This window comes from Coregonus lavaretus, assembly GCF_964263955.1.
Source record: "Coregonus lavaretus genome assembly, contig: HAP1_SCAFFOLD_3511, whole genome shotgun sequence".
NCBI classification, from domain to species: Eukaryota; Metazoa; Chordata; class Actinopteri; order Salmoniformes; family Salmonidae; genus Coregonus; species Coregonus lavaretus.
In genome coordinates, this window is record NW_028166500.1 from 1 (window position 1) to 16827 (window position 16827).

At 48.3% G+C, this 16827-nt stretch overlaps 1 protein-coding gene across 1 annotated transcript; it reads left to right on the plus strand.

The window, feature by feature from the left end:
- Nucleotides 1–378: 378 nt before the first annotated feature.
- Nucleotides 379–16581, plus strand: LOC311114631 (rho GTPase-activating protein 39-like; the record flags this gene model as incomplete). The annotated part of the gene is made up of 8 exons (XM_084189874.1): nucleotides 379–1663; nucleotides 5183–5819; nucleotides 6030–6119; nucleotides 8073–8146; nucleotides 8527–8726; nucleotides 14006–14097; nucleotides 14183–14352; nucleotides 14625–16581. Coding segments are annotated over 8 exons (2743 nt in total), but the record flags the coding sequence as incomplete, so codon positions are not given.
- Nucleotides 16582–16827: the final 246 nt, after the last annotated feature.

Sequence of the window (16827 nt, forward strand, 5' to 3'; positions counted from 1 at the left end):
CGGATAGATGTGCAGTGGTCATTATTTATTTTGGTTTGCACAACACACACTGGAGTTATTGTCTCATTACTTAGAAGGCAGTGTTTTGGCTGGCTGGCCGGACTAAAAAAGGAACAAAAGCCTTTGGAGGGTCGGTGAAATGTGGGGAAGAATGCGAGGAATCGGATCGCAGTTGTTTTCTTAACTTTGCCTGAGTTTGAAATGTTAATTTGTGGAGCATTTTTAGATGGTCACTATTTACAGGTAGCCACAGGTTTGTAGAAGTTAGGAACAATGCTTTGCTTGTTCGGGTGACTGTCATCTGATGTATGTGTGTGCGTTATCTCTTTAAATCCAAACCCAGATCTCATCCTTTCCCTCATTCTCTCTCTATTCCAGGGAGCTCTCTCAGAGATGGCAGCCTTCCCCAGGGTCTAAGGCAGCCATGTTGGTTAACGTGAACAGTGTGAGTCGGATCCAGCCTGGAGGCCCATCTAGCCCGGCCCTGCAACTCTGTCACCACAACACCCACACCAAGCCCAGTGGCAACCAGGCCTTCACCCTCCTCCCCATCAGCAGCAAGCCCCCGTGGGCCCACGCCTGCTCTGCCCAGGGCTACAAGACTGCCCCCTCTGGCAAGATGGCCGCCGATGCCTACCACCTGAGGAAGACGGGGAACGGCAGCTTCTATCTGGTGTCCTCTGACCCTCCCCAAACCCCAGGCAATCTCAGGTCCCAGCCCAGCACCCCCAGGTCAGTGTCTCCCCAGTATGCCTCCACACTTCCCATCTACGATGACACGGGATCACAGTGTCCCATTTATGATGAGCCTCCTGCGGACATGGAGGTGGAGGGGGCTAACCTCCATAATGGGCCTGGTGGTCTGTCCCGCCTCACCCCCACACACAGCCTGCAGAAGCTCAGGCTCCTCCAGCACCCTGGCTCCTCTCACTCAATCTCTAGGCACAAGAGGAATCCCTCTGCCTCTGACTACAGTCCTGCTGGCCTGGAGGGCATCAAGCACATGGTCAATGTGGATCCCAAACAGGCCCTTCTGTCCACCTCCCCCGGCCCCACCCGCACCCCCACCCCACGGCTGGACCCCCTCTTGGCCCAGCCCCAGCCTCAGAGGGAGCCAGGGACCCCAGTGATGCCAGGTATCCTGGAGAAGAAGCAGATGTGGCGGGCCCTGGAGGCCAGTGTGTTGAGGGCAGTGGAGGCTTGCCACAGCAGGCAGAGCAGCCAGGCCTCCCAGGACTTCCCCACACCTCCAGGCCCCCAGACCACCTCCACCTACCAGGACTCTGGCTACTCCACTGGGCCCTCGCCCAGCCTGAGGAGGAAGAGCCGGCGGAGGGTAGGGGCCGGGGGGAGGCCAGGCTCAGTGGGCAGCAGCGGGGACCTGTGTGCCCTCAACGACAGACTGATGGCGGAGATGAGGGAGGTGGTGAGCCGCTCCAACACCATGAGGGAGATGAAGGCTGGTGGACTGGGGGTGCGAGAAGATGCCCCCTCTGCCAGCCGTTTGCTGAGCAGGGTGGGTAATCATAGCAACCCGGCCCTGGCGCCGCTGGAGATGCCAGGAAGGCAGAAGAGGACCTATGAGAAGGTGGACACCCTGGAGAAGAGCATCACCAGCCAGGCCAGCCTCTCCTCACCAGACACCCCCGGACCCCCCTCACAGGTACGCATCCGCTCCGCTGTGTGTCTTTGTCTCCGTCTCGTCTCTGTCACCTGTCTCTGTCTGTCTGTGAGAGATTAGACCTGATAAATTGAATAGTTCTGGTTTGTCTATTTGGTTAAAACCCTGACTGGTGCCTATTGTTGTGTGGTCTGTTTATGTGGAACGGTTTGTTTGGATTCTGTTTTGTTTTGTCTGGAGGTAGTAACATTGCTGGTGCTTTCCAGGACTACTTTCATTGCTAGACTAGTAAGAGTGTCTCAATTCCAAGTTAAAGTTGTGCACACCACAGTAAGGACAGATTGGCTCATTAGGCCTATTATATAACTAGATAAATGTGATAATTATATTTTGACTAGGCAGAGTAATATATACACACACACACACACACTGTCAGGAGGTTGACTTATTAGGCTAGGACAGGTGCACATGATTTGAGTTAGGGGAGCATTTTCCCTCTCATGAACAGTTACATAAGTAACCGTTTAGAGCCATAGCAGATCTTTAGTGCTATGAGCGCTGCCAAATATAATCCCAAAAGCCCTCTCAACAACGCACCCCTCTCCGTATCATGTGAGTTCCAGTATTCCAATGAAACTATAGAGCCAAAAAGGTAAAGATGTTTCAATTAAAAAATATCTTATAATATAAAACCTGTAAACAGAACAATTAGACTGGACGATGGTAGGAGTGTCAGGCTCAGAGGCCCCACTGGTCCAATACATGGTTCCCCTGGTCAGGAAGGAGGGCCACTGTCCCAGATGGCACAGGGTTGGAGAGCTGGGTAGGGGTGGGGCTCAGGGGCTGGTGCCATGAGGGGTTGGTACTGAAGCAATCACATTTAAACAAATATTGGAAATGGGTCCCTAAGCCTGTTCTTGAATACTCTACAAACCTGCTGTTATATCATGATACACGTACAGAATACACACACTTTTGGTTGTTGACTATACCCCTGTAAAGCTTTGCCTGTATTTTTCTATCCATTCCATTGTAGAGAAGCAGAACATTTGCGTCTTTTTCAAAACCCAGTAAACCCAGGGGTTTAAAGCCAGCACGGAAATGTGATCTGTTTTCACTGTGTAATCTATATATACAACCTTGAATGTTTCATATTAAAATCTGATTTTAAGGACTTTGGACATTATTGGCCTCCTTAAATAGAAATGTAATTAAACTCTGCCGTTGAATTACTACCATGTCATGGGGCATCTTAAAGCTATCTGTATAAAAGAGAAGGGGAATTATAGAAGATATAATTCATACTGTTAGTGTTCCTTTGCCTTGTTCCATTTGATCTTAAACAGTGACCCATGCCACTCAATTAAGACCATGAAGTCCATATGACCATATATAAAGAAGTGCTGCCAAACCCAAATCTGGAGATCTGCGCTATTTGAGCAGGAACCCTAAATCTAAATTCCAGGCTCTTTGGCACACTCCAACCCCATATTACATCATGGTCACAATGAAGAAATATGTTTAACATTGTATGTTCAGATAGTAAATTCCTGCTTTGATTTGGCCTGGGTTTCTTGTTGTTCCTGGATGTTTCTCTGAGTCTGACCAGAGCTGGATTACTGGTTTGGTTTTCACTGTGAAGGTGCAGTGACTGTGGATAGGGCTCCTTATAGGCAGAAATCCCACTTGGGATCAGACAGTGGATTTGCACATGCAGTGTTTAAGGAGAGGTGGGTCGGGGCAGAAATAGTTAGGGCCTCTTATGTCACCCTTCTGTGCTCCTCACCTGCTCCTGACGAAAAGGCCCATGTGGATATTGGGGCATTTTTGGGTGGTGCGGTTCCTTTCCGGCATTAGAAAATGAATGTGCCTATCCTGCAACAATTCCCCCTGGAGCCCTCGCACTGCAGAGCAGAGGAAAGGCAGCTCATCCACACTGAGGAGACTGCAGCTGTGGACATACAGTCCATAAATACACACAGTGCATTGGGAAAGTATTCAGATCCCTTCCCTCTTTCCACATTTTGTTACGTTACAGCCTTATTCTAAAATGGATTAAATAAATAAAAATCCCCATCAATCTACACACAATACCCCATAATGACAAAGCGAAAACAGGTTTTTAGACATTTTTGCAAATGGATTAAAAATAAAAAAAACAGAAATCCCTTATTTACATAAGTATTCAGAGCCCTTGCTATGAGACTCAAAATTGAGCTCAGGTGCATCCTGTTTCCATTGATCATCCTTGAGATGTTTCTACAACTTGATTGGAGTCCATCTGTGGTAAATTAAATTGACTGGACATGATTTGGAAAGGCACACACCTGTCTATTTAAGGTCCCACAGTTGACAGTGCATGTCAGAGCAAAAACCAAGCCATAAGGTCGAAGGAATTGTCCGTAGAGCTCCAAGACAGGATTGTGTCGAGGCACAGATCTGGGGAAGGGTACCAAAACATTTCTGCAGCATTGAAGGTCCCCAAGAACACAGTGGCCTCCATCATTCTTAAATAGAAGAAGTTTGGAACCACCAAGACTCTTCCTAGAGCTGGCCGCCCGGCCAAACTGAGCAATCAGGGGAGAAGGGCCTTGGTCAGGGAGGTGACCAAGAACCTGATGGTCACTCTGACAGACCTCCAGAGTTCCTCTGTGGAGATGGGAGAACCTTCCAGAAGGTCAACCATCTCTGCAGCACTCCACCAATAAGGCCTTTATGGTAGAATGGCCACACGGAAGCCACTCCTCAGTAAAAGGCACATGACAGCCCGCTTGGAGTTTGCCAAAAGGCACCTAAAGACTCTCAGACCATGGAAAAAATATTCTCTGGTCTGATGAAACCAAGATTAGTCAGGATCGAGGGAAAGAGCAAAGTACAGAGAGATCCTTGATGAAAACCTGCTCCAGAGCGCTCAGGACCTCAGACTGGGGCGAATTACCCTAAGCACACAGCCAAGACAATGCAGAAGTGGCTTCGGGACAAGTCTCTGAATGTCCTTGAGTGGCCCAGCCAGAGCCCGGACTTGAACCTGACCGAACTTCTCTGGAGAGACCTGAAAATAGCTGTGCAGCGACGCTCCCCAACCAACCTGACAGCGCTTAAGAGGATCTGCAGAGAAGAATGGGAGAAACTCCCCAAATACAGGTGTGCCAAGCTTGTAGCAACATACCCAAGAAAACTCAAGGCTGTAATCGCTGCCAAAGGTGCTTCAACAAAGTACAGAGTAAAGGGTCTGAATACTTATGTAAATGTGATATTTCAGTTTTTTGTTTTGTGATTATGGGGTATTGTGTATAGATTGATGAGGGGGGAAAAACAATTTAATCCATTTTAGAATAAGGCTGTAATGTAACAAAATGTGGAATAAGTCAAGGGGTCTGAATACTTTCCTAATGCACTGTACATACATACATACATACAGCTGCACTGACGCTTACTCTCTCCCTCTCTCTCTTCCCTCAACCCTCTCTCTCTCCTCTCTCTTCCTTCACCCCTCTCTCTCTCCTCTCTTCCCTCACCCCTCTCTCTCTCCTCTGTCTTCCCTCTCTTTGTCTCCTGAAGGCAGGGACCCTGGAACTGAAGGCTCAGTTGGACAGCAGGAAGAAAGATATGGTGGATGGACGAACAGGCTCACTGGGCCCCCACCACCACCGCTCCGTCTCCCATGACAACAGAGATGGAGGAGAAATAGGAGGCTCCTTCCACCAGCTCTCTTACACCACCCTGCGCCAGCCCCCACCAGACAACTCAGGCATGGCGGACTGGGCCAGCAAGCACCTGAACATGCACACCCAGGGCCTGTTCCGCCGCCGTGTCTCCATCGCCAACATGCTCTCCTGGAACCGCGGCTCCATCAAGAAGCCCATGCTGGTGACCAGTGACCGCGCTGTGAGGAAGGAGGCCTGTGAGATGTTCAAACTGGTCCAGGCCTACATGGGAGACAGACCCTCCCGCCTAGACCGCCGCCACACTGCCCTGCTCATCATCACCAAGTGCTGGGGCATGCAGGGCCTGAGGGACGAGCTGTACGTGCAGCTGGTGAGGCAGACCACGGGCAACACCAGCCCAAGGAGCCTGGCTGCAGGCTGGGAGCTGATGGCCGTCAGCCTGGCCTTCTTTGCCCCCTCACCCAAGTTCCGCTGCTACCTGGAGGGATACATCCAGAGGCACACAGAGCCTAGCAGCGACAAGCAACAGGGTGGGTCGAATTTCCCTGTTTCCTCCGTCACTCTGTGTGTGTGTGTGTGTGTGTGTGTGTGTGTCATTATCAGCATGACAGGTCTAGTTTGAGGGGTGTGATGGTTTGAATTGGTTTTTACCTCTTCTCTTCTCTCCTGTTTGCTCTTTGTGGATGTTATTAGATTTTCTGAATAGCCTTTTAACCTCTGCCTTATTTTCTGGTTTCCAGTGACTCAGTTCATACTAGACCAGCAAGACATGAAACTGAAGAAGAACTCAAAGTCCAGAAAGAAACGGAAACAGAACACGGATGAAGAAGGTAGGTCTGAGATCACTAAGGTAACATTATAAAGATGAATGTTTAGTATGGGAAGTGTTGCCGAGGAGGAAGTCTGTTGGGGAGTGCTGAAGTGAGAGACCAATAATTTGCCACTTTTCAAGATTAATTGTCTGTTATTTCCTTATTGGTTAGAAACCACTACAAACCGAACGTGGTTCATATTTATCTCACTGCAGATGAAGAATTTGGAGTGAAATGGAAATTTGTAATGATATGTCACTTGACTACCATGCTGATATGCAGAGTTTCCCTGGTAGATATTATGAATAGTTTTCACAGAATACCACAGGAGGTGATAAAAGAGCTGAATGATGACAATTTCTATAGAGACACAATAGGGAGCCATGTTAGTGGTTCCCTCTGGCAGTCCCACATTGTGTGTCCATCAACGATTTAAGGAAAGCCTACCCACTGCACATGACCTCATTAGGGCAACCCACAATACCAGCCTTGATAATGTCATCAGCAAAGAACCTATACTCGTCTCGTAGTATTGACCACACTGGTAAACCCACACACATTTTACATCAATGACTGTGCCACCAACCTATACACTGGACAACGTCAGTGACCCACAGGCCATGAGGAATGGTTACCCTTCATGGGAGTGACTCACTGAAGAGTTTTTCAGATATTGGCTGTAATAATGACTTGAGGGGGAGGGCCATTATATTACTCATGATGTGGGCACGGCGCAGCTGTGAGCAGAGGGGTGGGAGGGAGTCACGTGTGGGAACTGGAGGCCTCTTGTCTGGGCTCGGCCTGGGCTAGACTGGGATGGGCTTCTCTTGGGCCTAGGCTGGGCTGAGGCGGGCCTTGCTTACTTGGGTTTAAACAATTAGCTATGAAATTAGACTTGACTGAGGTAGCAACACTGACTAAACAGATCCCTTGGAGAATCTCAGAGATACTTTCTGATCCCATGTGTTGGCAGCTGTTATCACATTCTCTGCCTTGTGCTCTTAATCCTCTAATGAGTGGTGATTTGTGGTGATTTCTCACAGGCTCTGGTTGCTTCGCTGTTTGTTTTGCCTTATCCAAACAACATGTTCATTTGGACCACCGCTGGTGTTCAAACCTGCTCTCAGGCTGGGTAAAGAAAATAACCCAACTCTTTATTTTCTTCCTCTAATGATTAGTGAATTCAGGGAGTCTTGGGAAAAACAGTGTGTTTTCTCTGAGATCATGAGCGAAATTATCTGTATGATCTCTGTAATTAGCTGTAATTACAGTCAAACTGGGCCAGATTAACGTTGGCTGTGAACATGCATGGGAGTCAGTTACCTGTTTGCTATAAATCCAGGGGCTTTCAGTTCAGGCTAGGGAACATTCCGGGAAGGATGTTTTTCATCGCAGCACAAAGTTCTCCATCTGGCCGGGGTTCAGCCACCTGAGAGAGAGTTCTCTGGGAAGGAAGGGAGATGGACGGGACCCCATGGGTGTGATAGGGAGGCTCAGGGAGGGAAGTGGAGGCCTGTTTTATGTGTGAACTTGAGTTATCACAGTGACAACGTATAGGGCTGGGGTGTAGGTAGGGATACCTCTGCTCCCTCCAGTGTTCTAAGTGTCTGATTAATCACCTGGGACATGATGTGCTGGATGGCTGGCTGGCTCCAGTCTCCTGTACCGTGACAGTTGAGGCGTGTATGCTCTGATCCCCAAATGGCAGAATCACACTGCAAACATGTCTCTTTAATTACCTCCTTGGAAATATCTGACATCTGTGGGAACAAATAGCTTGTCCTTTTAGTGAGGAATTGTTTAACCCTTTATATGTTGGCTTGGTTGGAAAGTTCCTCACAGGATTCACTCACTGAGCAGATGTATCTGTGTAGGTGTGAGCTGCAGCTACAATGAGAGCTGGATTTCCCATGGTGTTCGGGTCTCATTCCTCAGTCTTACAGTGGCCCTGTCTTTCTTCTCTCTTTACAGGTCTACCTATCAGCACGTATGCAAAGTTCTGCTATCGCAAACTACAGAAAGTGGCCATAACTGGAGGCAAAAAGGTAAGTTGAGATATGAGCAGGGCAAAGGGGTGGGGAATATCGACAAGGGGGGCAGCCTTGGACAATACATAACCCCGCCCTGAATTTCGCTCTTTTTTTTAAATACCCACAGTGGACCAAACCAATACAGATGTTGCTAGAGAGATAAGTAATGCTAAATAGATAAACATGGACATTAGTCAGAAACATATTATCATGGATAGACATGGATAGATCCTTATAGGGACAGTCACAGGCCTTAACATAAAGATAAGACATAGTTATAGTCTATTTCAGATATCATCTTTGATGTCGACAGTCATAGACATAATCATAGACAGAGTCATACATGTACAGTACAAAACGTCCTAGTAGTCACGCTCTGTGAACCTCCCCTGCAGGGTCTTCGTAAGCCCACTCTGGAGGAGATTGACCACAGCAGGCTGGCCATCGTGACCCCCTCCCTGTTCGGCAGCTCCCTGGATGAGGTGATGGAGCGCCAGAGTGAACTCTTCCCAGACAGGAAGCTACCCTGGGTACAGGTGCAGCTCTCCCAATATGTCCTGGCACTGGGAGGGGCCCAGACCGAGGGCATCTTCAGGTGAGACTGACGGACAGGAGGTCAGCCAAACACCTCAGGGTTAGGGTCAATTCCATTTCAATTCAGAAAGTAAACCAAATTCCAATTCCAAATTTCCTCATTTGAAAAGCATTGACGAGAATTGGAATTTCAGTGTACTTCCTGAATTGTCTGGAAATGGAATGGACCCCAACCTTGGTATTCACCAATGAGGTGTGGGGTAGTGGTGTGTGTTTAGCAAGGTAGCAGTCATAAGAGGAGATGTAGACAAAGAAAGGATCTAGACAAATGTATTTGTCAGCCTTAGTGGGTGGTCTCCTGAAGCAGTACAGTTTAAAGCAAACGTTCCCTGTGCAGCTTACTGTACAGAGACAGAAAACAGAGCAAACATTGACTACCACTTGTCACGCCCTGGCTCTGGGGACTCTTATATGTTGAGCCAGGGTGTTAGTTTCTATGTTTAGTGTTCTATGTTCATGTTCTAGTTCATGGGTTTCTATGTTGGCCGGGGTGGTGCCAATCAGAGGCAGCTGTGGCTTGTTGTCTCTGATTGGGAACCATACTTAGGCAGCCTGTTTTGCACTTGTCATTTGTGGGATCTTGTTCCGGAGAGGTTTGTGTTTGTTAACCTTAGGACTTCACGTATCGTTTTGTTGTTTTGTTGTGTGTGTTTAAAGTACTCATTAAAAGATGTACGCATATCACGCTGCGCCTTGGTCCATTGCTTACGACGATCGTGACAGAAGATCCCACCAAAAGAGGACCAAGCAGCGTGTCCAGGAACAGACAGCCTGGACTTGGGAGGAGATCCTGGACGGGAAGGGATCCTGGACTTGGGAGGAGATTCAGGCCGGAATGGATCGCCGTCCCTGGGAGGAGACTGTGGAGGCGCGCTACAGAGAGGAGCAGCGGCAACGCAGAGGGTACCGGCCGAGGAGGAAGCCCGAGAGACAGCCCCAATATTTTTTTTGGGGGGGGGCAAAAGGGGTGGTTGGCGGAGCCTAGAGGTAGAGCGGAGCCAACTCCCCGTACTCAGGCTAGGAAGCGTGAGTCTGGGCAGGCTCCGTGTTATGCGGAGCCACGTACTGTGCCGCGAGTGTTCCGGCACAGTCCTGTACGTCCTGTGCTAGCACCACGCACGTGTCGTGCTAAGGTGGGCATGCAGCCAGGACGGAGTGTGCCGGCTCAACGCTCGTGGCCTCCAGTACCCCTCCTCGGTCCCGTATATCCTGCGCCAGTGCCACGTGATGTAGCGCCAGTACGAGTGCACAGCCCTTTACGTCCTGTGCTGATGCCTCACACATATTGTGTGGAAGTAGGCATTCAGCCAGGACGGGTTGTGTTAGCTCTCCGCTCCAGACCTCCAGTCCGCCTCCACAGTCCGGCCCGGCCCGTTTCGGCTCCCCGCACCAAGCCTGTGGTGCGTGTTCCCAGTACGGCCCAACCCGTTCCTGCTCCCCGCACTAAGTTAGTGGTGCGTGTTCCCAGTCCGGCCCGACCCGTTCCTGCTCCCCGCACTAAGTTAGTGGTGCGTGTTCCCAGTCCGGCCCGACCCGTTCCCGCTCCCCGCACTAAGTTAGTGGTGCGTGTTCCCAGTCCGGCCCGACCCGTTCCTGCTCCCCGCACTAAGTTAGTGGTGCGTGTTCCCAGTACGGCCCAACCCGTTCCTGCTCCCCGCACTAAGTTAGTGGTGCGTGTTCCCAGTACGGCCCAACCCGTTCCTGCTCCCCGCACTAAGTTAGTGGTGCGTGTTCCCAGTACGGCCCAACCCGTTCCTGCTCCCTGCACTAAGTTAGTGGTGCGTGTTCCCAGTACGGCCCGACCCGTTCCTGCTCCCTGCACTAAGTTAGTGGTGCGTGTTCCCAGTCCGGCCCGACCCGTTCCTGCCCCTCGCACCAAGCCAGTGGTGCGCGTCGCCAGCCCGGTCCGGCCTGTTCCTGCCCCTCGCACCAAGCCAGTGGTGCACGTCGCCAGCCCGGCCCGGCCTGTTCCTGCCCCTCGCACCAAGCCAGTGGTGCGCGTCGCCAGCCCGGCCCGGCCTGTTCCTGCCCCTCGCACCAAGCCTGTGGTGCGCGTCGCCAGCCCGGTCCGGCCTGTTCCTGCTCCCCGCACCAAGCCAGTGGTGCGCGTCGCCAGCCCGGTCCGGCCTGTTCCTGCTCCCCGCACCAAGCCTGTGGTGCGCGTCGTCAGCCCGGTTCGGCCCGTTCCTGCTCCCCGCACCAAGCCAGTGGTGCGCGTCGCCAGCCCGGTCCGGCCGGTTCCTGCTCCCCGCACCAAGCCAGTGGTGCGCGTCGTCAGTCCGGCACAGCCCGTGCCTGTTCCACCGGTGCTTGGTCAGGTACTGGTAAGCTGCTCTACACCGGAGCCTAAGCAATCCGCTCCACCGATGTCCAGTCCAGCTCCAGCCAGCGGGACCAGACCAGGGGCGCTACGGGGGGGGTAGCTAGAGAGTGGTGGTCACGCCCGGAGCCGGATCCGCCTCCGAGGCGGAATGCCCACCCGGCCCCTCCCCTGTTGGGTTTAGTTGGCGCGGTCGCAGTCCGCGCCTTTGGGGGGGGGGTACTGTCACGCCCTGGCTCTGGGGACTCTTATATGTTGAGCCAGGGTGTTAGTTTCTATGTTTAGTGTTCTATGTTCATGTTCTAGTTCATGTGTTTCTATGTTGGCCGGGGTGGTTCCCAATCAGAGGCAGCTGTGGCTTGTTGTCTCTGATTGGGAACCATACTTAGGCAGCCTGTTTTGCACTTGTCATTTGTGGGATCTTGTTCCGGAGAGGTTTGTGTTTGTTAACCTTAGGACTTCACGTATCGTTTTGTTGTGTGTGTTTAAAGTACTCATTAAAAGATGTACGCATATCACGCTGCGCCTTGGTCCATTGCTTACGACGATCGTGACACCACTGCTCAAGAGCCCCTGGAGACCAGCAATGTTTAATGTGTAGTTAGTCTTTGTTTGGTCTTTCTGTAGCTGATTCAATTCCATATAATTTTAAGGCTTTGACACATCGGTAGCATTTACTGGCCAAGAGTACTTTGCACCTGGTTAATCGAATATCAGGATATCCGAAAGGACATTAGTATTTCATTACTTGTTTATTTTTTGGTTACAATGAAAAAGCTTTGTCTAAATTAAATGTGATCTTAAATGATATACCATGACATTTGAAACGTAATAAAACACATTTTTTAATGTAGTTTTTAAAACGTACTATTTTCCCCACTTCAAATAGCAATTACAGGCGCTCACCTAACATACACTGCTCAAACAAATAAAGGGAACACTAAAATAACACATCCTAGATCTGAATGAATGAAATAATCTTATTAAATATTTTTTTCTTTACATAGTTGAATGTGCTGACAACAAAATCACACAAAAATTATCAATGGAAATCAAATGTATCAACCCATGGAGGTCTGGATTTGGAGTCACCCTCAAAATTAAAGTGGAAAACCACACTACAGGCTGATCCAACTTTGATGTAATGTCCTTAAAACAAGTCAAAATGAGGCTCAGTAGTGTGTGTGGCCTCCACGTGCCTGTATGACCTCCCTACAACGCCTGGGCATGCTCCTGATGAGGTGGCGGATGGTCTCCTGAGGGATCTCCTCCCAGACCTGGACTAAAGCATCCGCCAACTCCTGGACAGTCTGTGGTGCAACGTGGCGTTGGTGGATGGAGCGAGACATGATGTCCCAGATGTGCTCAATTGGATTCAGGTCTGGGGAACGGGCGGGCCAGTCCATAGCGTCAATGCCTTCCTCTTGCAGGAACTGCTGACACACTCCAGCCACATGAGGTCTAGCATTGTCTTGCATTAGGAGGACCCAGGGCCAACCGCACCAGCATATGGTCTCACAAGGGGTCTGAGGATCTCATCTCGGTACCTAATGGCAGTCAGGCTACCTCTGGCGAGCACATGGAGGGCTGTGCGGCCCCCCAAAGAAATGCCACCCCACACCATGACTGACCCACCGCCAAACCGGTCATGCTGGAGGATGTTGCAGGCAGCAGAACGTTCTCCAAGGCGTCTCCAGACTCTGTCACATCTGTCACACGTGCTCAGTGTGAACCTGCTTTCATCTGTGAAGAGCACAGGGCGCCAGTGGCGAATTTGCCAATCTTGGTGTTCTCTGGCAAATGCCAAACGTCCTGCACGGTGTTGGGCTGTAAGCACAACCCCCACCTGTGGACGTCGGGCCCTCATACCACCCTCATGGAGTCTGTTTCTGACCGTTTGAGCAGACACATGCACATTTGTGGCCTGCTGGAGGTCATTTTGCAGGGCTCTGGCAGTGCTCCTCCTGCTCCTCCTTGCACAAAGGCGGAGGTAGCAGTCCTGCTGCTGGGTTGTTGCCCTCCTACGGCCTCCTCCACATCGCCTGATGTACTGGCCTGTCTCCTGGTAGCGCCTCCATGCTCTGGACACTACGCTGACAGACACAGCAAACCTTCTTGCCACAGCTCGCATTGATGTGCCATCCTGGATGAGCTGCACTACCTGAGCCACTTGTGTGGGTTGTAGACTCCGTCTCATGCTACCACTAGAGTGAAAGCACCGCCAGCATTCAAAAGTGACCAAAACATCAGCCAGGAAGCATAGGAACTGAGAAGTGGTCTGTGGTCACCACCTGCAAAACCAGTCCTTTATTGGGGGTGTCTTGCTAATTGCCTATAATTTCCACCTGTTGTCTATTCCATTTGCACAACAGCATGTGAAATGTATTGTCAATCAGTGTTGCTTCCTAAGTGGACAGTTTGATTTCACAGAAGTGTGATTGACTTGGAGTTACATTGTGTTGTTTAAGTGTTCCCTTTATTTTTTTGAGCAGTGTAGTTTCCACAATACCTGACACAGATCAATGCAAAATACTCACAAGAAAACCTTTTAGTAACAGAATCAGTTTTATCATGGAGAAAATCAGACCTCTCTTTCACTGGTGCTGTTAGCCAAACTACTGGCGAAAAGCAGCATGTCCACTGTTTACCTCTGCCATGTGCATTTGCATCATTTAAATAAATCAAAAATTTGACTATCCATATATCCGAAAAAATGTAATGATATTATTCGAATAGTAAAATAATTTCAAATGCCCATCCCTAGAACAGAGTGCCAGTATTTTGCTAACCGAGTGCAAACCAATTCTACATGTAGAATATATTACCATGTAATAATGGGTTTACTAGCTACGCCACTCAACATAGATTTTTTTATAGTGGGGTTGTATTTCCCCCTAGTGGCCATGCAGTGTAACTGAGTACTGAATTATACTGAATATTGAATACTGCATTTTCTGTAGGGTGCCAGGAGATATCGATGAAGTCAACGCACTTAAGCTTCAGGTCGACCAATGGAGGATCCCAGAAAACCTCTCAGACCCCAACGTACCTGGTGAGGTAGTCTGTACCTCTGTTATCTGTGTGTATGTGCTCGTGTGTGTGTGCGCTAGTGTTAACACTGTCCCTGTCTCCTCCAGCCTCCCTTATGAAGCTGTGGTATCGTGAGTTGGAGGAGCCTCTCATCCCCATGGCCTTCTACAAGCAGTGTGTCAGTAACTATGACGACCCTGTGGCAGCTATCACTGTTGTCCAGTGTCTGCCTGAGCTCAACAGACTGGTGCTGTGCTACTTTATCCACTTCCTGCAGGTAATCATCACACAACACAGAACACTACAGCTAATACACTGTACCTGTCCTGGACACCACTAGACGGTCATACTGACACACAACTATTATCATATTCATTGGTCAGGTAGTTGAAATGGAACAAATTACTACAAACTCATTAATTTGTCAGTAGTCATTTATTGTCTGTATTGTTAATATAGAATATGGTCAATCTCTGTTTCAAGATACTTTACATACTCTCCCTCTGTCCCTCACAATTTCTCTCCCTGTCCCACACTAATTATCCCCAGGTGTTTGCTCAGCCTGCCAATGTGTCTGTTACTAAGATGGATGTCAATAACCTTGCCATGGTGATGGCCCCAAACTGCCTCCGCTGCCAGTCTGATGATCCACGAATCATCTTTGAGAACACACGCAAGGAGATGTCCTTCCTGCGCATGCTCATCATTCACCTGGACACCAGTTTCATTGAGGGCGTTGTATAGACTGACTCCTGACTCCCCTGACATCACATGTGCCCAATGGTCACAGAGAGATTCACTCTGCTTTTCTGAATGAAGCCTGCCCCACTCCATTGATCAGTCCGAAAGCACAAAGCACCAACACATGCACACACACTGGAAATCATACTGTAACGATACAAGAGTTGATCATTTCTATCTTCAAAGTCGGGGCAGGGACATAAGAGAAAACAGGGTTTACACAGATGTCTCACCACTGAGTACTGTACTTAAAGATGTACTCTCAAACTTTGTATAATTTACACCAGTAGTTCTGAATGTGGTGCTCACCAGCCAAAAGCGGTCTCAGTTTTTTGTGTACTACGTCGTCAAGTTGTGTACTTGTCATCAATTTCGTATGATATGTTAAATCCTTCAAATTATTTAAACAAAATTATGTACAATTTGTATATGTTATGAATCCAAATCATACTATATGTTACGAATTTGTTGTGCTTAAGATCCTGGAGTGTATCTTTAATACTGTCACTTGACATTGGACCCATCCTGTTCTACTTTCTGGCTGCGGAACAATACATATGTGCTGACTGCAGAGGAGACATTGTGTTCTGTGATGGAAACCCCACAATGATGGCACTCAAAAAGACTACAAATTACTTCACATCATAGGCACCGTTATTTACCCAGTTCATTTTGATGACTTTTTTAAATTGCATGTAAAATCAGATTTTCCTCCTACATTTATGACTGAATGTGAAGTGCTATTGTTTCACTGGATATGTGGGCTGTGCAGAAGGAGTCTCATATGTTTTTTACAGGATGGACGTTGTTGTCAGGAAACAGGGCAACTGACAAACAGACCCAGGGTTCCCGCCTTATTTATATCTACAAAGAAACCATGTTGATATTTGGCCTCTTTTGTCAGGCTGTGTGTGTGTCTGTGTGTGATGAGGAAAAACATATATAGAAATAAGCTTGTCTGTGATGTTTTTAGTAGTTGTATTAACAAGACCCTGCATTAGTCTCAATGCTATGTTGATGATTTTATCTGAAGCGGCAGAGTACCACCACAGCTATTTTAATATACTGTACAGTCAGAGCCTACATGTCAAAGTACAAACTGGAAGAAATAAGACCATGTGTTTTGGAGCTTATGTAAAATGCCCTTTTTTAGTGGTCCGTGGAGAGAGTGTTCTGCAATAACAACCTTCTGGTGTTCAACTGCTGAGGAAGGATGTTGTAAATGTATACTGTCTGGTACATGTATGTATTTACATTTTTAAATGTAAAATGTATGTATGTATGTATGTATGTATGTACTGTACTGTGTGTATGGGAGATCTATTCAAGGCGATAAACCAATATCTAATTGAAAAGAGGCATAAACAAATGTATAAAGCACTACTGTCACTTATTTTCTTTGTGGTCTGTAGAACTTTTGGTCAGGTGTTCTGTTAAAACAGGTTTAGTAATAATTGCTCTCTGCTTCCCCCTCTACCTGAAAGTCAGATTTTTATATGCTCCTAAACTATGGATGGGGCACTCTGTCAAGCACTCTGGTGATGTAGATAAGACTCTCCCTGGAGGCTTTGCTAATGTAAATAATGCTTGTAAATAGTAAGATCTCTGGCTCTGTTTTTAAATGATCCAGGGTAAAGGTGAATATTCCTGTTGAGCGAGAAAAATGTGTTTTTGTAATTACTGTTAATTTCCCTGCTAACTATTATGTGAACATAGCCTCTGTTATTCTATGGAAGGATTGTTCATGAAAAATAAAGGTTTGTTTCATTGTAGACCGGTTATCATTAATTTACTGGATTAAGTGTATAACAAAGTTCTCTATTATTGATTGAGTGTATTGCCCCATGGCACTCCCTACAGTCATGTCTGGTCCAAATGTGTTGTATGTTCTGTTTGAGTATTGTCATGTGCATGGTCCTCAGTTCTTTATGGTTGTCATGTCATGGTCCTAGAAAAAAAATGATATTTTTTTTCATAATAATGTAGAGCAGAAGTTTCTAAATAAAGAAAA